The sequence below is a fragment of the Aspergillus foveolatus genome (genome assembly GCF_047715535.1).
Source record: "Aspergillus foveolatus strain CBS 279.81 unplaced genomic scaffold BDW70scaffold_156, whole genome shotgun sequence".
Classification (NCBI taxonomy): domain Eukaryota; kingdom Fungi; phylum Ascomycota; class Eurotiomycetes; order Eurotiales; family Aspergillaceae; genus Aspergillus; species Aspergillus foveolatus.
Window position 1 is genome coordinate 1 of NW_027396220.1, and position 23,129 is coordinate 23,129.

General features: G+C 51.2%; 9 protein-coding genes across 9 annotated transcripts; 4 read left to right on the plus strand and 5 right to left on the minus strand.

Moving 5' to 3' along the window:
* Positions 1 to 305: 305 nt before the first annotated feature.
* BDW70DRAFT_154510 (uncharacterized protein) lies at positions 306 to 2,812 on the minus strand (the record flags this gene model as incomplete). Its single annotated transcript, XM_073739867.1, has 9 exons — positions 306 to 494; positions 561 to 734; positions 810 to 1,118; positions 1,185 to 1,480; positions 1,544 to 1,731; positions 1,789 to 1,999; position 2,341; positions 2,535 to 2,615; positions 2,702 to 2,812. The coding sequence occupies 9 exons, from the start codon at positions 2,810 to 2,812 to the stop codon at positions 306 to 308; spliced, it is 1,560 nt and encodes a 519-aa protein (XP_073590826.1).
* A 995-nt stretch (positions 2,813 to 3,807) lies between these two features.
* On the plus strand, positions 3,808 to 6,404 carry BDW70DRAFT_154511 (uncharacterized protein; the record flags this gene model as incomplete). Its single annotated transcript, XM_073739868.1, has 12 exons — positions 3,808 to 3,826; positions 3,902 to 4,181; positions 4,241 to 4,351; positions 4,460 to 4,554; positions 4,610 to 4,671; positions 4,727 to 4,827; positions 4,883 to 5,300; positions 5,349 to 5,502; positions 5,553 to 5,822; positions 5,892 to 6,045; positions 6,084 to 6,193; positions 6,259 to 6,404. 12 exons carry the CDS (start codon positions 3,808 to 3,810, stop codon positions 6,402 to 6,404), a joined length of 1,920 nt encoding a protein of 639 aa, XP_073590827.1.
* A 749-nt stretch (positions 6,405 to 7,153) lies between these two features.
* On the plus strand, positions 7,154 to 9,893 carry BDW70DRAFT_26961 (ankyrin repeat and protein kinase domain-containing protein). The gene is made up of 2 exons (XM_073743642.1): positions 7,154 to 8,002; positions 8,065 to 9,893. The coding sequence occupies exons 1-2, from the start codon at positions 7,427 to 7,429 to the stop codon at positions 9,781 to 9,783; spliced, it is 2,295 nt and encodes a 764-aa protein (XP_073590828.1). The 5' UTR covers positions 7,154 to 7,426; the 3' UTR covers positions 9,784 to 9,893.
* BDW70DRAFT_145535 (uncharacterized protein) lies at positions 9,598 to 10,394 on the minus strand (the record flags this gene model as incomplete). The annotated part of the gene is made up of 1 exon (XM_073738442.1): positions 9,598 to 10,394. A coding segment is annotated over exon 1 (372 nt), but the record flags the coding sequence as incomplete, so codon positions are not given.
* A 298-nt stretch (positions 10,395 to 10,692) lies between these two features.
* Positions 10,693 to 11,662, minus strand: BDW70DRAFT_154513 (uncharacterized protein; the record flags this gene model as incomplete). The annotated part of the gene is made up of 3 exons (XM_073739869.1): positions 10,693 to 10,993; positions 11,029 to 11,228; positions 11,261 to 11,662. The coding sequence occupies 3 exons, from the start codon at positions 11,660 to 11,662 to the stop codon at positions 10,693 to 10,695; spliced, it is 903 nt and encodes a 300-aa protein (XP_073590830.1).
* A 1,059-nt stretch (positions 11,663 to 12,721) lies between these two features.
* BDW70DRAFT_164893 (uncharacterized protein) lies at positions 12,722 to 13,178 on the minus strand (the record flags this gene model as incomplete). Its single annotated transcript, XM_073741589.1, has 2 exons — positions 12,722 to 12,937; positions 12,996 to 13,178. 2 exons carry the CDS (start codon positions 13,176 to 13,178, stop codon positions 12,722 to 12,724), a joined length of 399 nt encoding a protein of 132 aa, XP_073590831.1.
* A 671-nt stretch (positions 13,179 to 13,849) lies between these two features.
* Positions 13,850 to 15,776, plus strand: BDW70DRAFT_166857 (FAD-binding oxidoreductase; the record flags this gene model as incomplete). The annotated part of the gene is made up of 7 exons (XM_073742102.1): positions 13,850 to 13,998; positions 14,131 to 14,468; positions 14,536 to 14,597; positions 14,646 to 14,736; positions 14,796 to 15,135; positions 15,241 to 15,425; positions 15,499 to 15,776. 7 exons carry the CDS (start codon positions 13,850 to 13,852, stop codon positions 15,774 to 15,776), a joined length of 1,443 nt encoding a protein of 480 aa, XP_073590832.1.
* A 370-nt stretch (positions 15,777 to 16,146) lies between these two features.
* On the minus strand, positions 16,147 to 18,132 carry BDW70DRAFT_164895 (putative acyl-CoA oxidase; the record flags this gene model as incomplete). The annotated part of the gene is made up of 6 exons (XM_073741590.1): positions 16,147 to 16,676; positions 16,738 to 17,309; positions 17,368 to 17,517; positions 17,565 to 17,684; positions 17,741 to 17,924; positions 18,012 to 18,132. The coding sequence occupies 6 exons, from the start codon at positions 18,130 to 18,132 to the stop codon at positions 16,147 to 16,149; spliced, it is 1,677 nt and encodes a 558-aa protein (XP_073590833.1).
* A 2,088-nt stretch (positions 18,133 to 20,220) lies between these two features.
* Positions 20,221 to 21,170, plus strand: BDW70DRAFT_166860 (alpha/beta hydrolase; the record flags this gene model as incomplete). The annotated part of the gene is made up of 2 exons (XM_073742103.1): positions 20,221 to 20,269; positions 20,323 to 21,170. The coding sequence occupies 2 exons, from the start codon at positions 20,221 to 20,223 to the stop codon at positions 21,168 to 21,170; spliced, it is 897 nt and encodes a 298-aa protein (XP_073590834.1).
* Positions 21,171 to 23,129: the final 1,959 nt, after the last annotated feature.

Here is a 23,129-nt window from a genome sequence, read left to right on the forward strand (position 1 = left end):
GTAAAGTCAATACATCAAGATACGACCAGGAAATACATAAATATGCATATCATATGTTTGTTTTGTTTGTCCACCCACGGGTGACCCTCTTACCCACGCGGGTCACCCATGGCCAACCCTCACCCATCACCCACCCATCGAGGGTGAATGGGTGACCCGCAACGGGTCACCCACGGGTAATGCCGAGGTCTACTCACCACTAGGGCAAAACAGCCCAACGAGCCACAGAATGATTCAGAGCCCAACACCCTTGCGCCAATGTACCCTCTAAGACGGTCTAGCATCTCAAGCTAAAGTTTGAACTGCTACTGAGCCTCCGTATCCGCCGCCCGTTTCGTGTCTCGCAGTCGCCGCCGTCGCCGAACGAGCCAGTACCACGAGCCCACTGTCAAGGCGGTAAGGGGCACAGCGAGGATGACGAAGATCCAGAAGTGGTGCGATATCTCGAGGTTTCCCTCGGGGCCGTAGTCGAAGAGGTTCATGCCCAGGAGGGTCTAGACGGAATGTCAGGGTCAGTCAGGGAAGTGCATCATTGCAATGGTTGCATCAGTTGCGCTTACAGAAACAAAGCTAGCGGGCAGGTATATCAAGGTGACGAGGGTAACGATTCGAACGGTGGCGTTCTCATCGAGAGACTTGTTGGTCAGTTCGACGAGTTTGTTGTTGAGGTCGAGCATTTTGTTGTTGATGTCGATGGTCACGGCCTGGTTCTCGACTGTTACGGCGACAGCCAGCTAATCGGGGCTCTGGTTAGTTTGACACAGTATTCAAAGTAAGAGACAGAGCCATCTCCAGCGTAGGTAACTCACTAGATCTGATATCCCTCGGACCTTGCGTTCCAGTACCTGTACACTCTCGATGTGCCCTTCCAGTGCTGTGATGTGGGATGCAAGCTGATTGCTCGTGGATCGGAATTGTTGCTCACTTGAGACATCCTTAGAATGTAAGAGCGAGTTCATCTGTTCAAAATGACGCAGTGTGTGTAAAGCAGCGCGTAGCCGAGCAGCTAGTGGGACGAGTCTATCGCCCAGGTACTGCTGTTTGAGGAGCTGGACGAGCCCGTCCTTGTGGTCGCGGGCCTTAGGCTTGGAGAAATCCAGTGTAAGTGCTATATCAACCTGGCAGCAACCCAACATTAGTTTGGGGTCATTACAATGAAAGCCTGCGTGGTATGTACCACCCACCGTCCGTTCAATTTCATCCCCGAGATTCCGAATACACCAACGCCAGCCACTTAAGTAGGCAGAAAAAACAAGCAGATGCATCGACGACCACTCTGCAAGAAGCGCGCGTGGATTAGTAGATAGTATGTGTTCCATCTGCCGCTGCAGCTTCGACTGAGGGCACACATGGAGCAGGATCCAGAGGTTCCCCGCGCCCGAGGGATTGTAGCGATGGAAGACGCAGACCTGACGGATCCTCCATGATGCCGCGCCCCTCTTGCTGTCATTCTCGGCGTATGTAAAGAGGTACTGGATATCTGCGACTTAGATGTCAGTGGGACTCATTGTCGAGAACCCAGGTATGTGGGGGTATGAAGTACCATAAGCGCCGTCGTCCCTCTGTTTGACGCTCATAGCCCCATGCCCTGCATCCGAGCCCCGTGGCTTGTCGCCGAACGAGACGTCTAGGTCGAAAAATGAGGCGTCGATATCATAGTGGGTCATAAGCTTGCGCATGGCCTGTTCGGTGATGCCCAGTGGTCGCAGGGAGTTCTGGCAGCTTATTGACCTGGGTATTGTCAGAATACTTAATCGGGGAATCTGAAACCAGTGCCTAGCCACATACACTATACGGGTGTCTGGCTTCGCTGTGTTCGCGACATGAGACTCGAATATCTCGCTGTTAGTGAATGAATATGCGGCATGTTGCGGTGTCGTCTCGAAAACGTAAATATTAGACTTTTCGGGGTGAGAGGCAAATGTCTCATAGCGGAGGTAGGGCCGAAGAGACTGGTAGTACCCTGATTCAAGGTCGGCCATGCTTTGCCTTGAGACGACTTTTGGGTAGGGGCGTGAGTAATAGAGTGATCGCGCCGTCCAGTTCGATGGAAATAAACGCTGTAGAAAAAAGATATGGATGCTCGTCCTCTGGCTTTCTAGAATAATTATCGAAGCTGCCGAGAATTAAAGCAAACACTCGGGTACAGACACTTTGTTGGCAAGGCAGCTTACAAGGCAGTATGTCAGGCGACAAGGAGAATCTCAGCACATGAAGAGAAGGTCTACGATAGAGGCGCAGTGGCAGACCGGCAGGGCAACTTGGCAAAGCCACAGCCCCTGTCCGGACGAGATCCTTAAACCGCATTCACATAAAAGTCATCCGATATATGTAGCTCACACTATCGAATCAACCACCGTCGCCCGATCTTCTGCACATTCCTATCCATATCCATCTAATCGCGTAGGTCGCTATATGGCGGGGCAATCAGTAGCCGTAACTGGAAAGTGACGTCAAAGAAGGCGCAGAGGGAGCGTACGCGATCTCATCCTGTATCCCCAGGGCAGGGGCGAAAAGGATCAGCGAGCCTATACCAAGAGCAGGACACCATGCGGTCTGTAGCTTACCATATCCACCTTTCTCGGAGCCTCAAAGACGTATCGACCATTTATATGCTTTTGAGATAAGAGGCATGAACGGAACAGGGCAAAACCAAGGTGGCAGTGCTGGGTCAACCCTTGTGGTGGTCTTCATTTCTTACCTGGACTTTGATAGGATACCCGAACAACACGTACAGCCGGTCCTCGAGCTTTTCCTGGCGGATGTAGCTTGTTTCATCCTCGCTGACGATGTTCTGGACTGTGTGGTTCATGGTGCTGGGCGATATCTCGTTGTGGTATACGTATTGGCAGATGGTGCGATGGCTCAAGGAAGCCCAGCTGGAAAATGGGGGCCGCAATTATCTGTCCACCACGGCAAGAGCCGCACGATGACCCGACAAACAAAGCTAGTGCGGAATTAGTGGTGTGTTGGGACGGAAAAAGTTGGTGTCGCTCGGATTTTTTCGCAAGGATTGACCAACTCGCTCAGAATAAGACAGCATAATTGGTGACTAGATACTGATCTGCACATCCTTGACGCTGACCCCGGGCATTGAGTTGAGCTCTGAGTGGACAAGCCCGCGTTAGTTCGTAATTCTCCTCGTTGCTCATTACCCCGTGGAGAAATGAGGCCGAAAGAGCTGGCGCTTTCTCGGCACACGTTTCAACTTATGAAAGGTCAAGGACATGTCCTGCAAGAGCCTCGGTTCCAAATAGAGTTGTCAGAAGCAGGTCGCTATTTAGAGTAATAACAGACCAGTTTGGGCTCGTAGATGAGGAGCTTCCCAGCGGGAGATGTTCGAGGACATTGTCAACAATCTATATACCTCCCGCTTGTACCCTAAGTGACATCCTGAGAAAAGGCCTGGCTGAAAAAAATGACAAACATTCATAGAGGTAACAACAACCAGGAGAATCTTAATGGAACCGTAGAGGAAATTGTCTTATAGCCTGACTAGCGAGTGACCTCGCTAAAAGTACTGTATTTATAGAATACAGCCTCAGCCTCTCGCGCGGTTTGGGAATTCCCGATATTACTAATGGAAATACAGGGATATCCTGAAGCTCAGGCTTGGATGTGGGGGTTATCTAAAAGTCACGGTCGCTTTTCTTGTATTAAAGAAGAGTAGGATCTCGCAGATATCATTCAGGAAGGCTTTTTGCGGTTGGAATAGAGTTGCCCGACAAAGTTCCCCCTTGCGTCCAACGAGCCACGTCAAGATCTTCTATTGTAACCTCTCTCTCGTGGTCATGGCTGGGGCAAAAGATGCCCATGTTGAACGACGGTAATCTTCTTTGTCATCCAACTACTGTCCATTTGAAATTCCTTGATTGACATCCGTACACCTCGCTAACCACAGCCACATGTAGTAATCCGAACCCGCTAACCGAGCGGACAGCCAGCGAGCTCGAACAAGACGTGCGTGATTTCCACAGGCGAAAAGAGCTCGGCGGCGTTGTTGATGTCGAGCTCCTCGTCAAGGCCGCACTTATAGCCCGCGACCGAATCTACATGCAGATTTGCAGCCTGACGGAGCCCGAGAGGCGCGCGCTCGAGTCGGAGGAGAAATTGGGGTTCTTTCAGCAGACGAAGGAGCTCAAGGTCAGCATCCTCACGACTGCGTGTGCTGCGATCATCCAGTAAGAGCTCCACGCAACTGGCTTTTTTACCCGATGTGGGCGAACTGACTCTTGTGGAGAGGATGGCAGCAGTCGACAATCAATGCCAGCTCGCGAGGCTGGCAGTGCCTATTTCTTCTACCCAAGCCGACAGAAAATGAACCCATGGTTGAAGTCGGCCGACATGTGATGTATATTACATGCTTGATTGATGCAGCACCGTGGATTTCAGGGAGTATCATGTTGGATTGAACTTCAGCAATAAGATATATTTGGGCATAGACTAATACGGCATCCAGTGGCACATGGCTCAGCGACCCGCTCCAGGAGTCTAAATATGGCCGTCGATCTGCACTCTTCGTATCGGCGTTATTTTGTGTGGCATGTGTACTTGGTACGTCCGTGCCAGTGAAGAAACCCTAAGCAGGAATCTAATGCTGGGAATATAGGCACCGCACGATGTGAAACATGGCAACAACTCCTGGCCTGTCGACTCATACTTGGAGTTGGGGTAAGCTGTATATGGACTACAGGCCATGATAGTAAGCTAACGAGTCGTATCCTAGATTGGCGCAAAGGCGTCCATTGCCCCCGTGTTTGCCGCCGAAGTAGCCGCAGACCATCTGCGAGGCCGACTACTGATGATGTGGCAAATCTTTGACACGTTGTAGGTTCATTATCGCTCCCTGCTCAACTCTCTGATATGCTAATATACTTACAAGTGGTATCTTCATCGGGTTCCTATGCTACTGGGTCGTCGGCCGAAGCTGGCGCGGCCTCCTCGGAAGCGCCGCAGTCCCTGCCCTCATCCTCCTCGTCCTTGTCTTCCTGTGTCCAGAATCGCCCCGGTTCCTCATTCGAAAAGATAGATACCCAGAAGCCTTCCAGAGCCTCCGTCAACTACGGGGTTCCGACATCCAGGCAGCCAAAGACCTATACTACATCCACGCCCAGCTCCAACTGGAGACCGAGTTGATTCAAGGGAAGCGGCCGGAGGTGTGGTGGGCAAAAGAGGTGTACCAGGAACAAGTCAAAGCACAGTCTTTCTTTCAGAGGGTTGGGGCTCTGTTCAGTGTTCGGAGGAACCTGAGGGCTTGTGTCGCGGCGTTTCTCGTCATGGCGGCGCAGCAGCTTTGTGGGGTGTGTAAAGTATGATAATACTCTGTCGTGCTCTAACATTTAACACAGATCAATGTCCTTTCGTTCTACTCGTCTACGCTGTTTCGCTCGGTATCCTCAACATCTGGCACTGATACCCCAACACTGAGCGATTCGTCGAACGCCGCTGACATTGTCAACTGCGGAACACCCATGGACGATACAGTCGCTTGGCTCAATTTCGGTAAATGACCCAGACAGTCCAGATTAGTTACAAACACTCACATGAGCTAGGATTCGGTCTCGCCAACTTCCTATTCACAATCCCAGCGTACATGTTCATCGACAGAAGAGGCCGTCGTATCCTTTTGCTTGTCTCCCTCGGGGGCATGTTCTTCACCCTGATCGCCACCAGCGGGTTCTTCCGGATCATCAAACCAGAAGATGCACGTAAAGGTCTTGTTTCTACTTTTACAATCGTCGTGTTTACATTCTTCTATGGGATTGGGGCTGGTCCTGTTCCGTTTACATTTAGTGCGGAAGTATTCCCTCTGGCATTCCGCGGTAAGTATACTCGTAGCCACCGCTTGATGCTATTATGCCTGTTTCTAACAGAGAGATTGAACTACATAGAGGTCGGAATGAGTTTCAGCGTCATGGTGAACTTCCTCGGCCTGAGCACCTTGATTCTCTTCGTGCCACCGCTGACTACTGCCTTCTCGCCGGATAACCCTGACAGAGAAACAGCGCGTTCACTGGGCCAGTCTAACCTGCTTTTTTTCTTTTCGTATGTGTTTCTGCCATCTTGGCACTAGGTAAACATAGCATACTGACTGTTCCATCTAGTGGTCTCACTGCCCTTGCCTTCATTCTAGTCTTCTTCCTCGTTCCGAGCGGAACAGCGGGGATTAGTCTCGAGGAGATGAATTCTATATGTATGATCCCCGCATGCCTCCTATCCTGGCTTTGTTTGTGTACTAATAGATGGATGTGGATGCAGTCAACACGCGGACGGCCGTACATGCATATGAGCATCTCCCTGCTGCTCTGAAAAGAAGATGGCATCCACGAATTGTGCAGAACAAGAGACAAGAAGGAGGGCAGGGAAATCTGTATCATATGCAGACCATACATAGTTATGCGTAGAGCTAGGGACATGTATTCTATAACAGTGAGACATGAGGCTGCTTTTGGCTTTTAACTCTGCGTGTTTAGTTTGATAGAGACACAAGTGGACGGCAAAAGTGCTGGAATGCGTATAGTAGACAGGAACTTGTTACGTTTGTATGTCACACCTCGCGGAGGATACCCTTGCTAGCGGTCGGTTAACTGTATTAGATTAGAGTAATGTATGTATAGTTAACATAGTTACAACGGATCAAGCGAAATAGGTGATCTCTATATCAGATACACGGGGTATTATACTATGGCAACTTAAGAATTGCCTATTCCGGAGACAAAGTCCTGGTTGACTCATAGCAAATCTTTATTAATATATCTACTAAACAAGGAGTATTCCCAGCCTACGTATACTTCGATAGTGGATCTACCGTCACTTTGACTCCCAAACCAAGCGCTGGGTAGAAGTTTAGAGAAGGATCCTACCTTGACCTTGTACCGCCACACTCGGAAACCCATTGCTATATCTAATGCTTCAGTAATAGAAGCGTCCCATTCGGAATTAGGGTCTCTGCTTCAGCCATTAACCGACTGTTCTCCGATGACGTGGCGGTGCTCTTAGCGTCTGCTATTTTCCGACCTCGTGTCCAGTAAGCATCCCCGCGGGGTGAAATGGACTACCCTCCTACAGAGGTTGGTGCGCACATGATGTTGCTGCCATTGGATGATGCATGAAGCCCTGCCGGGGAAGTCATAAGTCAAGGGAATTGCTGCCTACGCAACCTGCTTCCAAATGCTGACTCGACCTTTCAGCTCCCTTTTTCCTTCTCTCCCATTCCCGCCATCACCGTACCGTCGTCTCCAATCTCGCATTCATTTGCATGGAACTACCCAGAAGTCACGAAGGTAGTTCCTATTGGATGTGTACACGCTAGTTGTATTTGTTCGCTCGGTCTGAGCCGGTAGCGATCAGTCCCAAGTAACGCACCTAGCATACAGCCTTGTATCTCCCCTTCTTTAATCAGGATCCCTCGTACGTGCGACGAAAAATGAGATTCCGAACCCGCCGACCTGTGGACTTTCGCAGAGCACTGGCTGAACAGCTGCTGGGTGCTATTGGCAAAGGTGCAGGGAGATTCGCGCCGCGCGACGAACTATTAAAGATATGGAAGGTCGAAGTACTCGCGGACTTTGCGTCTCGCGAAAGAATCCGCCTTCCTTATGCTTCATCGATTGAAGATATCCGGAGAGATTTTCTGCAGACAATCTCGCTCCTGGTTTACGTCGGCTGGGATGACTGGTCGGGGTTTGATACACTTTTTCTATTGCATAGGGGACCCGATCAAGAGCTGGATCGGACGGATCAACATATTCATAAGTATGATGTCCACACTCTATCAAGCTCCGATTTCCTAGGCCCAATGCGGGGGAATCTTTTCTTCGACAATCGACATCTCTTCTGCCCGATCGAAATTGTAGAGAATGAGAATGTGAGGCGAGATGGTAATTGGAAGCTACCATTCCTGGAGGGAAAATCTGAGCCCTGTGGACGTGGAGGCTTTGGGCGAGTAACAAAAGAGGTGATCGCGGCCAGCCATTATCGCTCAGTCCATGGCCAATCCGTGGTATGTTCCCCTTGAGTACGACGATGTTTGTTGTCACTGACCTGTATTTTTGCCCTACCTAGTCCGAGAAAACCGTCGCTCGCAAGGTATTCAGATCCATTACAGACTTTGAGCATGAGCGCTGGGTCCTAAAAGAGCTCCGTGAATGTGAAGTCCAGAACTCACGCATCGTCCTCCCCCTCGCAACCGTTGTCGTTGGAGACCAGCCCAACATCCTCTTTCCGCCGGCGCAAATGGACCTGGACAAATTCCTCGCCGGTGGAATGCTACCACCAGAGGAATGTGGGATGACCGAGCTGCTAACAGAGCTGATGGGCCTGGCTTGTGCGTTGTCACACCTGCACACAGCATTGGGCTTCAACATCTACGGCTGCCACGCGGACCTTAAGTGCGCCAATATCCTCATATACCCGAGTCGGGACAACGGTGGATCCTCTAGAATCGGGACGTGGATGGTCACCGACTTCGGACTCTCGATAATCAAAGCGCGTGTCAAACGTAGAGATAGTGGCTACATTCTCCCCGAACAGCATGCCACTGACACGGTGACACGGCTACGACAGATGCCGGGCGTTTATCAAGCTCCGGAGGTCCGCAACGGTGATGGTGTCAGTCGGAGCAGCGATATTTGGTCCTTCGGATGCATCATGGTGCGGGTCCTCGCCTTCAAGCTGGACGGGGTGCGCGGGCTCCAAGAGCTGGACAGACTTCGTGCAAAGGACGAGGATGGCATTACAAATTATCGCGACGACCATTTCAACAGAGGAGAGCCTCCAATGTTAAACCCCCATATCGCCAACTGGATCGACGATCTGCCAATCAGGTATCCAAGTAACAGCGTCGAATTTCTACAAGATTGTGCTGATTTGCTTCGGCGTACTTTGGCAATTAACAAATACGATCGGCCAAGTGCGTATGAAGTCCACAACAGACTTGGGGAGCTGAGATCCTTACTCCTCCAAAACTTACCTGGAGAGCTGAGATCCCTTTTCCATACATCCATGCATACCACCTCTGAGTCCGCCTCGTCGATGCACTCATTTGAAACACCAAACTCGTCCGTAACTGATTTTGTGCCCCCGTCTAGCGTAGGCAGTACTCTGCGGGCAGAGGATTTGTTTAATGCAATCAAGGACTCCGATATGCGTACAGTTGAGGCATGCCTTGCTGAAGGCGTGGATATTGAAAAGCACGACGGCAATGGTGATACACCGCTGGGGGTTGCTGCCAAGTTGGGACATGCGCCGATTGCCCGGCGTCTGCTGGAAGCAAGGGCGCAAGTCAATGCAAGGTCTGCAGGAGGCAAAACAGCTTTGATGCTTGCTTCTTATAAGGGCTTTGAGGATGTTGTGCAACTACTTCTTCAGCATAACGCAGATTGTCAAGAATATTCCAATGAAGGACTGACTTGTCTCCACTACGCAACCTTGCGGCATGCCAGTGCAGGACTTATCCAGCTCCTAATTCCAAAGTTTACATCTGTCGACATCCCAACGAGAGGTCCCACCGAGGAAACACCACTAGTGAGCTTGCTCAAGAACTATGTTCCCAACGCCACATGGGAAGATAAAGTCCAGGCCCTGCTATTCGCGCGCGCGGACGTGAACGCAATTGGCAAGTTTGGAAACAAGCCAATCAAATATGCAGAGGGAGTCAAGTCAAAGACAGCTCTTGAGCTTCTCCAGAAGACCGCCGCTCCGCCCGCCTCAATTCGGTCAAGTATTGATAGCGGTCAATCACACCGTTCCTTTAGCCTTCCCTGGCGGAAACTAAGAGGTTGAGTCACATTCAACACGGCATTTGATCATGAATTGAGCGCCGTCCAAAAAATATAGACTACGATGTTGCATCACTGTTTGACCACGGTAATTGAAGTTCAACCTCTGTCTGCGCTGGGTTCGAGCACCCACGGAGGACGTGGGAATTGTCAAACCTGGTCTCGTTATGTTGGCGACCTGCCTGATTAGTTTGCAGGAGAGAAGCAGAGATGCTGCTCAGCGCTAACCCGTTCCCATTATCAGGACGTGCCTGAAGGTTGCGCCGTCCTCGAAGATCCCGCAGTAGTGCCAGGAGATGTGCCCAGGATTCTGGTGAATCAGCAGGCTTTGAGGCATTGTGGATATATGGCAAATAACTTCTGTGCACTCAGGGAGTATGATGGGGCTTGAGGATTTTCTAGGAGAGCTTGAGCTGTAGGGACGAGCTTGAAGTTTTGTGGAAGGCTGCTGCAGAGCGCAAGCAACGGAAACTGAGGCAGGATGCAGGTGGGTCGGAAGATGAGGAACGCCCGACGTTAGAAAGTATGTGGCCAGCACGATAGGGCGGATAAGGTGCGCATGGGGATGTCGACGAGGCGTTGGCGCATGCTGGAGGGACATTTGAGGCGGGTGGCCAGGATTTTGACAAAGGGGCGGAGTACATGTATATGGTGAGGTCAAGACTCAATACTATTATAGCAGTAACTCGCTAAATGAAGCAAGCAATGATCGAGCTATGCTGATGACTCCCTTGCTGTGTGGGACCGGGCCACCAGGTGTAGGTAGACTAGGAGAAATGTCGATTTAGCGTCTTGAGTCTATAAATCACATGGCACCCGGTGCTGCAGAGGAGGAAAACAGCTGTGTAGACAAACAAAGTGGTTATTTTTGCACTTAAGAACCCAGCACTCAGTGTGAGTTTATGGCTTTAAATCAGAGGTAATCCCTCGTCCTAGCCTCACAAAACTCCCAGAACTCCTTTGCTCGCCCTGTGCCCCCATCCTCTGCCACTTTCATCGCGCTCGATAACTTGTCCGCCACTTGATCATGGATTCGACCGAAGGGAACTACATAACAGCCATTGTTTTGCAGCGATATTTCAGGGCTAAATCCAGCATACAGCTTGGTATGCGCAGCCAAGTCTGCCCTGTGCAGCAAGGGATATGAGAGTATCTTCATCAGCCTCGCGTTCTTGAGGAGATTCGTGTTTGCGGCTCCGGGATTCAACGCAACACTGACGATCCCACGGGCCCATATCGTCGCGCAAACTCGGCGGACAGGAACAAGTTTCCTGTCTTAGAGTTTAGGTAATTGCGGACATTGTTCTTGGGCGGGCTGGCAAGCTCAGACATGATGATCCCTTCGTCCGGCGAGGTGAGCTCCGCGACCTGACTGCTTGTCCATATTACCCTCACTGACCCAGGAGATGCGGATGAGGCAGCTGTCGTGTCGAGTAGTGGCAGTAATATCTGCGTGAAGAGAAAGGGCCAAAGCAGTTGACGGCTAGCTGGTGCTCATGGCCCTGTTTGGAAACGCTGCCCAAGGGCTGCTGGGACACGCCGGCATTGTTCCACAGAATATCTAGTTTCGACTCTTTTGCTTTGAAGGCCTCTGCGGAAGCCTTGATGCTGGTTAGATCATCGAGGTCGAGGGTGATAAAGTCTAGCTCGCCATAGTGGTTAGGTGCTGAGGCTTGGATTTCTTGGATCGCTTTTTTTGCTTTCTCTTCGTTGCGCGCGGTGATGTAGACCCTGCCGCCGTGGCAATAGAGGATCTTGGCAAGTTCGAACCCAATCCCGGACGTGCCGCCAGTGATGAGGAACACCCTGCCTTGCTGGTCCGGGAGATTCTCACCGGTGAAGGTTGGCCGTGAGGGAAAGAACTGGGAGAACTGGGCGCCCATCTCTCGAACTGCTACAGGAGCTGGAAGGGGGTTGTGGAGGGCAAGGAGGAGATCAAAGTGGGTAATGACGAGAGAACAATCCAAGAATAAAGGGAGAGGTGGGTGAGGAAAAGGGTGAGGCTTGAGCTGATGCAACAAACAACTGCACTTCTTTGTCTAACCAGGCCAACAATAGCCCGGTTGCCCGGTTGCGCGTTACCCAGCCAACTGGCTAGTCTTATATTCTTACACTAAAGCAGACGAGCGCTCTTTACGACAGTCTTTGCAGTCTCGGCCAATGATAGTTGACCGTACATAACTATTCCAGCTTGCTTGCACCATCACGGTACCCTGTACTTCTAGATGACATGATACCGTGGACAATAGATACTCCACACCAGATTCCCAATATGACTAGCCATGACAGCCTCCAGGTAGGTCTTCAAGTCATCCGAAAGCCACCCGCAGCGTCTCGCCTGCTCCACTACCTGACAGTACTGCTCGATATTGTACCTGATCTGCTCGGCGCAGAGCCTCTTGGCTTCCTCGCCCACCGACTGCTCGTGCATGATCATCCAGATTGCATTATATTTGTAGTCAAGCCCCGCCCGCCGGCCCCTCTCGTGCTTCTTGTTCCACGAGTTGAGGTCATTCGTGAGACTGATCGCGGCTTATCCGGGGGGAGCAAGCTTTATGCAGAGCTCGAGTTCATCGTTGCGAATGCCGAGCGCCATGCCAGAAGTCGGCGTTTCGAACCAAATCAATTCCCCAGCCTCGATGATCTGACATGAAAGGTGAGAACCTGGTCCATGCCTTCTCCGTTATGCTTGCGCGCTCTCGGTCAATGGTTGACATCTCGTTGGTGACCTGTGCTTGCAATTTCTACGCTTGCATATGCAGTCTGCTGGCGCCCCCCGTTGCTAAACAATTCAACCACGGTACCCGCCCACTTTGCATGGGTCTCCGTTTTCGAATCGATGAGTTCCTCCATCTTGTCTGAGGGAAAGCCTCTTAGCTGCCCTACTTCATCCGGCTGCATTCCTGGACGGTAATCAGGCTAGCGCTTACTTGAACTCCTGTCTATCCTACCGTGCGGAGGCTGATGCGCACGTTCATGGGCTTCCTCTCAACAAGCAAATACGTGCGCAGGTCCTCCCATCTAACACACTCGCCATCAATCGCCCCAAAGTCAAACATCCAGACCAATTTGGCAAGTATCAGCTGCATTTCGGCCCACGCCAGGCGCTGGCCGAGACATGCACGGGGCCCGATGGCGAATGGCTCGACGACCTGGCGCTGGTCATTGTAAAAGCACGAAGCCGGGTCGGACGTGGAGAACGCCTCCATGCAGAACCGCAAGACTCTTTATCCCTGCCTTCCGATCATCCGCCAAGTCCTGGTGCGCGTAGATCGTGTCGTAGATCATTGTCCAAAGCGTGCAGGCAGCAAACATGCAGAATGTCGCCGGCGCGCTGCTGCTGCCGTCGTCTATGTCAGCAGCGCCCACAATTGGCATGCCAATCATCAGGCATCCCATTATCACTCCCCATGATATGCAGAGCCCAAGTAACTAGCTGCGGATAGTATGTATGCCGCTTGGCCCAAGGGTAGTACATCCATCCGAGCAATCCGGGCAGGGCGAATTGACTGGCTGGAAGGAAGCCGCCGGGCATGCAAGACAAAAAAAGCAACGCTCCCACAGCTTGAGTAAGCACAAAGAGAAATGCAGCGGCTGGTGAGATTGCACCGCGGGGGATTGGCCGGCGGCGCGTTCGTTCGACGAGGGCGTCCAGCGGGGCGTCGATCAGGTCGTTCCAGGCATGGATGGCACGAATAAACTGGCTCCGAACAGGTACAGGCTTGCAGGGATAACAGCTGTAGGCTTTGGAGACGACTTGGTGACGATGGCGCCGAGGAGCAGCCCGAACATATGCGGGAAGTAAATCAGAAACAAGCCCGCAGGGGGGCTGAGACGAGCGAGTTGGACAAATGGGAGGACTGAGTTTGGGACAGCTGTCAGCCAACCAGAACGGTGATTGCCAGTGTAATTCATTGCTGTTATTGGGTGAATTCTGCGGTGTTTATGGCGGGTTGAGACAAGGAAGCTGGAGGGGCAATGGGGGGTATTTATCTCCAGCTCACCCTTATAGCCCACCTCACCAGAATACCACATCTATCCCCAAAGTACAGTTAATTCTTCCACCTATCATGACGCATACTATCGGCAGCTTCATTACCAGCTTAGGTCTTGCGACTCCACAGGCCGATAGCCTACAGGGCTGGCTCCAGAACGAGTCCAACACCGCCACTGTGCTCTGTCATGAGGCTGCAGCAAATGTAGCCAGCGCCTTCGCACAGTCCCTACTCTCCATCTTCTTCGGCCTCATCATCTAGAATGACCCAACGCAGATTGCTGAACTGCATGCATACTGGTCAGTGCCCTTTCCCTCCATTGCTGGGCGCCACTAACACTCACCCCCCGCCTAAAGGTCAAATACTTGCATCGAGTCCCCCTCCTTCGTCGTCCTCCCCAGAACAACTAGCGAAGTCTCCTTGGTCCTGAAAGTCATTAATGCTCTTGGTTTAACCTTCGCTGTCCGAAGCGGAGGACACTCGCCGAACCCTGGCTGGGCTAGTACGCAACAGCCAGGGCTGGTTATCGACCTTCGCAGTCTGAATACGATCAGTGTTACTGACGACAAAGCGATTGTGAGTCTTGGTCCTGGTGCGCTTTGGGGCGAGGTATATGAGGTTCTGGACAAGTATGAGATTACTGTCACTGGGGGCCGGATCCCGTCTGTCGGGGTTGGCGGTTTGATATTGGGAGGTGAGAGGTTCCCACTGGAGAGTGTTTCCTGTCCTGTTCGATAGATAAGCTGATGTCTTGGTTACAGGCGGATTCTCCCATTTCTCAGGCCAATATGGGCTAACGGCGGATAGTGTGAAGAACTTCGAGGTATCACTCCCTCCCCAAGTCGTCATTGTCCGACTAAACGTCCACCAGATTGTCCTTGGAGGCGGCACCATCACCGACGTGAACGCTATTAACAAGCCTGATCTCTTTTGGGCTCTTAAAGGTGGAGGTGCCAATTTCGGTCAGTTAGATTTCCCCATCCTCTCCTTACACCCATCTCATTTCGAATCTTCCACACAGGCATCGTCACCCGCTTCGACCTCTACAGCATCTCAGTGCACAGCATCTGGTACGAGCTCGCCGCATATCAACTTACCCAAGCCGACGCCATCTTCGACGCCTTCGCCTCCTGGCAACTCACCTGCACCGACACAAAAGCCACCGTCGCCCTGATCGTCGATCTTACCGCCATTACCGTCGGCCTGATATACTCCGAGCCATATGCAGCGCAAGACAAACAAGCCTGCTTCGCGCCATTCAAGGATATCCCCGCATTAGCTGTCCCCGTTCCCGGCTCTAACGGGACAGTCCTACAGCTTACGCGGATTTTGGGCGCTGCGGCTGCTGCTGCGCCCGCGGAGTAGGGTTCTTCTTTCTCCTTTTACTTAGTAACTATCGTACTTTGCTGGCTCAAGCTAACGGTTAGTACCTCCAGAATGCAACGCCACGACTATCGCGGCGCAAGTTCTCAAATCTCAGCCCAACTCTACAAAGAAATGTACGCCTTCTGGCGCGAAAGAGCCCTAGCCGTCAGGGAGTCCACAGGCGCAAACCAGACGTTCGTCCTGCAGCCAATCACCGCCCAAATGGTGACATATGGGCGGAAGAGAGGCGGGAACTGCCTCGGGCTCGCGGAGGAGAATTCACAGTGTAAGTGATCTGTCCACGGCCTTATTCCTACTGGGTATGGTCCGCTAATATCGATTCTAACAAAAAAAAACAGGGTGGACAACCCTCATCGACTGGGAAAACGCGCAAGACGACGGGACCGTCCGCGCCGTCTCGATCGCCACGACCGAGAAGTGGAAGTCGTTGTCTGCGGAGTGTGGACTGGACCATAATGCGTTCGTGTATATGAATGATGCGTCGCGGGACCAGAATCCGCTTGTTTCTTATGGGCGCGAGAATCTAGGTAGGTTGAAGGATATTTCGCGGAAATATGACCCAGACCAGGTGTTTCAGGAGTTGCAGAATGGTGGGTTTCTCTTGTCGAGGGTCTAAGTAGCGTGACATAACACCGTATCTACCGTCTCTTCTGGGTTGAGAGGGAGGGTAGTACCTAGTCGGCGTACGTGGCGACGTCGAGCGAAGCAAAGTCTGTCTTGCCTTGCCTTACATCACAGACTCATGTGTAAACTTTATCTTTTGAGTTGCTTGAATCAGGCAGGCGAAGAAGCATTTACTGAGTAGGGACCGTGCTATAACTCAAAGCCAAGAGTTCTTAATAGTTATATTCACTATCAATAAAGTATGGTATGACTGCCATAAATGCCTGCTGGTATAGACTAGATTAGTATCAATGTACAGGCTTGAGGTCTGAAGCATATATCAAGGCTGCTCAAGATTTTATCCCTTTTTTTTTTGGCCCAGATTAAAGCATACTTCGGATACTCTCTTGCGTATACGCAAATCCAGTCTCTTCCCCACCAAATGCTTGGAGCCCGTCCACGAATGTATCCCAAGACTCATCTGAAACAATAGCGGCAGTACAGTACGGCCCGACGTCAGTTGCGTCAAGCAGACGATTCAGTCTCGGAAGTACTGAGTCCATGGCAACAGCCTCTTTCTCGAACTCTGATCGGACATCCAATCCACTCTCCTGGATATACAATGCCTGTGCTTGCAGTAGGACGGTTGCTTCGTAAAGAGCCAAAAGATCGTCATCGACCCCAGCTTCATGCGCAGCTTCATACGCTATCCGGTGTCCGATAGCTTCGACCAGCGTTTGACAATGCGGGAGGACATAGGTGTTGTAATCTTCGCTCCGATGGCCGCTGCGTAATGACAGAACTGTTTTACGACAGAATGAAAATATCCCCCTTTCGTAGCGGGCGAGCAGACACGAGGGGTTTTCAGGCGCAGGCATGCTGTACCGGCCCAGCAGGAGCTCAGATGCCAAACCTACAAAATCATCAGTCACTAGATTCGGACATGTCGAGCCCTGAGCATGGAGCGAGCATACGGTTGCAGAGGGCAAGTGTATCTCCCTCCGCAATTGAGATCCCTCGCGCCTCTAACTGAGACTCTATGATGCCATTATACTGGAACAGACCCTGTGCACCGCACCGCTCAGCCAGAGCAAACAGCGTGCTCTGAATCGCCTGAGCCAGGACAGCTTTAAAGGTTGCTGCAACCCCGTGGCGCACGCGGTATTCGATTTCCTGATCCATGAAAATCTTAATGCTGGCCTGCGCAAACGCATCAAAAACGAGGGCCTGAGCCAACCCCCTAAGAATGGGACGCTGCTGCGTCCGGAACGAGATGATCGACTTTGGGCTCCCGTCATGACCAGTCACACGTCTACGCAGACTATATTTCCCGGCAACATATATCCCCCGTTTAAGCATGGGGATAAGTGTTGTTGCAAGGGCAAGGGTGCCGACGTGGACTCTCCAGATCGTAGAATGGAAGTCTGCTTCTCTGTCTGTTTGCTTGGGTAGAGGTCCGAGGAGGGCAGAGCCGGGAATGCGGACGTGGTTGAACGTTGTGATGCTGTGATCGATGGGTTTCAATCCGGTTCGGCGAGGAAGGACCCTGCGGATAAAAAGGCTACATTAGATGTGTGATGCGAGATTTGCTTCTGAAATCATACTTTATAAATACGCCCTTGCACATGCTGTGGCCGTCATTAAGCCAAACAACAAAGGGACGGATGCCTTTGTCCTGCTCATGAATGATTAGGCGGGCCATCACGATGCCGATACGCGGAAAGCCGGGCTGAGGGGAGGTTGGCGGCATATATCTACTTCTGTCAGACGAGCACCATCAAATATAGCCTAGTCAACGTACTTAGCCGCTCGACAATGGGGTGTATGTAGTTCAAATTCCCCGCTTGGAAGTAATGTTGCCGTTGTCTCTAGATTTCTTGCATCTAACCCATGTCCTACCTCCGTGAGAAGGAACTGGGCACTGCATCCATCAGCTACGCTATAACCCAAGTAGTATAAGTCCGGGAGAGTGCGTACGAAATATCGAAATTCAGGATCCGATCCATAATCTCCTTTAAATCCGGTCTGTCCTTGAGGAAAGGCGCCAATGTTCCAGCGGCAAGATTATACTGGATTGTAAGCAATGTATGCGCAGAAAAGTCATATGCGCTGATTGGATCCCAATGAATACGCCAGAATCTGGGCGTTAGATGGAGAATATCTTCGACAGTCAATCCTAAAATATAGCGACAAATCTAAATACTCGCTTCATACTGTATTTGCTAGGCTTTGCTGAGTAGGGACGTACCATAGGTCCTTGCGATTGCCCGAGCGCGATGATATTCTATTGTAACTTGCTTCTCTGATGTAGCATCTGTTGGAGCCTTGAACAGGTCCAGCTCGAGGAGCGACGTCGTGTTCGTGGACATAATGTCTATGTGTATAACCGAGAAGACTGTATTTCACCCTGCCGGGCGTGTGCTTAGGTTGCAGGGGAAATTTGTCTTTATGTTCCAGCCTCGATTACATATCGCTGACAAGAGCAACTCAGAAAGCGAGGCTTGGTCACCTGCAACCACGCGCAGCGGCTAGATTCAGCCAGCCACAGATTTGGGCAGCCTTGTCGGCAAATATCCCGGCCTAGTTGGCACAGCCTAGGCCATCTCAACGGCTTTACATGCCGGGGAAAAGAACAGTCAGTATTAGACCATAAGCGGCCCGTTGGCTAGGTGGTCTAAGTGGCGGTCTGCTGGTGGTATACTGCAACTGCGATATGGCTTCAAGCACTCGGTTCAAATGTAAATGGAGCCTTCTGAGTGGTCTGGTAAGCGAAAGATCTTGCTGCAGCTTACATAGAGCTATCAGAAGTAAGTTGCCAAAAGTTTGCTACCAAACCCAATGGCTGCCTGATACTCTTGGCAGTCGAGGTCGATGGCCAGGGGCCAGTTCGCGAAAAAAAAAGTTGTTTAACTACTTTTCTGCGTGTCACATTACCTCCTTACACAACCCATTGGGAGATGCCGCTCCACTCGGTGGTAAATACGATGCTGAGACTTTGGAAGAGCCCATGATTGTAAGAAATCTCACCCCTGACGAAGTGCCCCAGTAGACGTGTTGAATGGAGTATGCGGTTGAGAGTGAAGTGCTACTACCGCAAGACGTCAACAAACGTGAAATCATGCGGGCTCTGTTTGTAATCGCACAACATCTCGGAGTGCACAGGCCAGGTGGAGCGTGACCTAACCTGCAATAGAGACCTCCAGCGGTCAGCCTCTAAAAAGATACCGCCAGGCACCAAGATATCAGCTACATTGACTATGGGCTTTGCTTCTCTCTCGGGCATATATAGGTGCTGCTGGCTAAATCATTAATAATCCTAGAACTATTAAGACATTCTTTGCGGCTTTGAGCCACTTCATGGCATTCATTCAGGTATTAAACCTCAGTACAGTTCTTTTTGGGCTGCCTTAGCATTATAATATCTTAGACAGAGGTCTCGCACTTACTACAGATAATACATCAAACAGTGAGTGAGACCTTAAACTCAGATACACAGGGATTTGTCTTGGAGGCTGGAACCCACTGTTCGCTTAAATCTGCCGATATACGAGTCAGTTGGATGCAGATATTCATGTCAGGACCCACCGTTCAGCTGGGCATCTCGACCTCCATATCTTATCGAAAGAAGTCTCTGTACACGTGGCGCCTTGTTGAATGTGCCTTGATTCTCTGAAGAGACAAGGATTATAGAAACAAAGAACCATACGACTCCCAACCAGCCACGGACTGATGACCTGTGCGTGCTTAATGCAGGCGTTTCCTTCTGGTCTGCGCAAACAACACTCTTCAGCCCCGCCACGAAGTAATATGTACGGAGAGCTGTGCTGTGGGTTATCTTGACCCACCCCACGGGTAAACTTATCCATACCATCATGGCCGCGACCCGTGCATTTGGTAAAACTTTTCGGTCGTCACTTGGGGCAACATTGGGCTGGGTGGCCCTCATGCCCGTGGCAGACAGTGAAGTCCCAGCACCAGGAAGGTATTTCGGAGGAAGATACATATGACACACCCCGATTGTCAAGTGCCCCAGGGGAATTATTGGTCAGCAGAACTGGCACGTATAGACCCGGTTGATCACCTGGAAAAATACAAAAATTTTGCCCATCGCCCGGGGAGAACACACGGCTGAACGATGACGAGTTTGCATGAGCTTGCATGAGCCTGCATGAGCTTGGAACGATTTTGGTCAAATCGTCGGGCGTGATTGGGTTCGCCGAGTCAAGCACTGAACTTTGTGAGCTTGCCCATTGGATCCACTGGGTTTACTGCAGATACTGATCTGGGATCCATGCGCTGGCGCCGGCGTCTCCGATGGTTTGGGTTGCTAGATCGTCGCTCAAGGATCTTGCATGATGCTGTGGTATATAACCACGCGAAGGACCGAGTGAGCTTTTGGACTCTAGGTACAGTACTAGAATAGCCAGCAGCTCACAACTACTATCAGAACCACAGCCATGCCTTCCACCACCCCACCTCAGACATTCCGCATCCTCATGCTTCATGGTACGTAGAAAGCACCTTTTTGGTATGATTCCCTCTCCTGACAAGCTGTTCAGGCTATGCCCAATCATCAGAGCGCTTTCGCGTAAAAGCGCGCCTCTTGACAGAGAAAATATCGGCCGCCCTACTACCACACATATTGCGCGCCTACCCCGGCGGCATCGAGTTCATCTTCCCAGACGCCCCGTTCTCTTTCGGCGGCGACGGCGACGAACCGACCGGTCTTGAGAGCAGAGCGTGGTGGCTGAATCTTGACGACGTGAACCATTACATTGGGCTCGAAGAGACCCTTATACGACTCTCAGAGTCTTTGAACGCACGACCCATCCATGCCGCCGTGGGCTTTTCGCAGGGTGGTGCATTAGCAGCCATGATCACAGCGCTGTGTGACGCGTCGACGAATCTCAAACGGCGTGATGCGCTCGTCAAACAGGGTCTTCCAGTGGAGTCATTCTTGCGCAATCTGCCAGGTCAGCAACCACTGAGTTTCGTGGTCTGCATTTCAGGTTTCCGGGGGACAATGAAGTACTACAGCAGCTTCTACGAGCCAATCTTGTCAACGCCCTCATTCCACATAATTGCGAAGCTCGATACTATGGTCGCAGATATCAAAAGCCGAGATCTTGTCCATGTCTTCCAGAATCCGGAAGTTGCTCATCACGGAGGTGGGCATTATATTCCCCGGGACCGAGCCTTGCTGGAGACTGTGGGGGAGTTCGTTGGACGCGCATACATTAAAAGAGTTTATGGGGTTGAACAAGAGCCCGGAACACTTGAGACTGAGCGAAGGGTGTCGCAAGGCAAGTCCAATGCTAGACCGGCCAGTCCCATATCGAAGCAGCAGTTCATAAGAAGGAGGGTGACAAGTATTTGCACATTTGGCGCGCGGCCGGGGCTCCGATGAGGTACTTGTATGGATCAACAAGTCAGCTTGGGCGTTTATTTCCTTTGGCGCAATAGAGCAATTCCTAAGGGTGCTTTCGGTTTGATGGTTCGTTAGGAGTTCTGTTTACTTTAGTCAATTGACGACTTGCATGGATACGTAGACATTGGAGTTACGAAACTCATTTCGAATAAAAAAATAGCCAAGCGATCGCCCATGCATTGCGCAATGCATGTCGTCGCAATCAAGTGGTACCGCAGGTTTCTCAGGATTTTTCCCTAATCCCTCAGGTGTAGGTTATGATAAATAACTCCTTGGTAGTTTCGCTAAGGGAAAGAGAGGAACATGCCGTGTGACGAATTCAGCTAAACCAGCCTTAACCTCTCCTGTCCTGGGCATATTAAAAACAACTGTCAAGTCGCGCCTTAGATACTTCGGCGTCTAGTAATAGTCCTCCCTTAGAAGAAGCGGTTCCAGATCTTGCATGCTTGGATTCCGGCATGTGAGGAAGGGCATCGATCTCCCTGAACTGCAGTTGGCCCTCACCAGCTTCCCTATCTAGTGGCTCAGCGCTAAACAGTGCCGGAGCTAAGTTATTTGGATTCCCGTTGCTATGAGCATGCTCAAAAAGGATTTCCTATATGGGACGCCATTTGCGCATGGCGAGGAAGCCTATGACCATGCAGCCCACTGTAGCGCCAAGCTCAGTTATCTAAGCTGACAGAGGCCTGCCTATTATGGCTGCAGAAATTTCGCTCAAATGAGACTGTTGCGGGAAAGGTCATATTGGCGGTCTAGGTTAGAAAGCTATGTGAAATTATGTGGGAGGTCCTCCTCCATACAGCTGCTAGGTCCTGTTGCGACAGAAGGCCGGATCGCTTCGGCCAAGCAAGACCAGTCCTAGAATACACGCTGCTGTTCCAGAACTGCAGACATCCAGAGGCCCATTTCCACGGCTGACAGCGTAGTGAAACTTGAGTCGCCCGATGGCGCGCTGTTCGGCGGAAAAGCTAGGTATCTGAAAGTCTGAGAAGATCCAATGGATTACTTTGAACCCCCCTTTGATGAGTGAACGTGGGTGCCTTCGGATCTGAATCAGGGGTGCGAGATCAACCGGGTTGATATGGGCGTCAGTGTTCGGACACTGTTGATGGAAATTTGCGATAGAGCATATGAGGTATTCCTGAGTTGGTAACGATCTGTGCAGGTTATGTGCTGTTGCCGGCATCCTGGGCTTTGTTCTAAAGGGATTTGTCTCCGCTGCATAAGTAAATAAAGTATAGCTCAGACCGAAGACAGTAACGCCTTTGAACAGGACAATTCCAAGACCGGTGGCGTTACACAGGGCCAAGTTCCGGAGCACCTGCAATGAAGCGTTCCAGTTGATATTGACGCTTTGAACCTTTCCCCTTCCATGTTGTCAATAGCTTGACTCAGGCTACGGTACTTGTACCTCAGCGCCAGAAGTCTAGGGCGTCTGGTAAATTAGGGTAGGGCACAAGGACACTAAGAATGCCGGAAGAATGCCAGAAGAAGACGTGGCGGCGAACAGGTGGAGAAAATCCGGTGGTCGCAACAAAATATCATCATCGTTATTATAAGCTACCCAATCATGCCAAAGGAGCTTGCGGCAAAGTTCAGAGTCAGGACGCGCACACGGGTCAGCTTAGCAGGTGTCAAGAGATGGACAGAGCGTGGCAGGCGTAATAACAGCCGTCCGCGGGGTCAGCCTGCGCCAGTACGTAGTGAATACAACAACCGGATGTCTGCAAAAAAAGCTATCTATGTACTATACAACCAGGGCGAGTGAGCAAATTCTCAGCATACTTCCAGGTATTCGGAATCAAGAACGCGTTGATCTTAAGGAGGGCAGAAAACATGTCATCTGTTATGGGTTGAACCCCAGAATAACGGCTCAGGCGTGGCCTTCGCTGCTATATAGGGCGCTAGATTCAACTGATCATTCTGATCAGTTGTCTT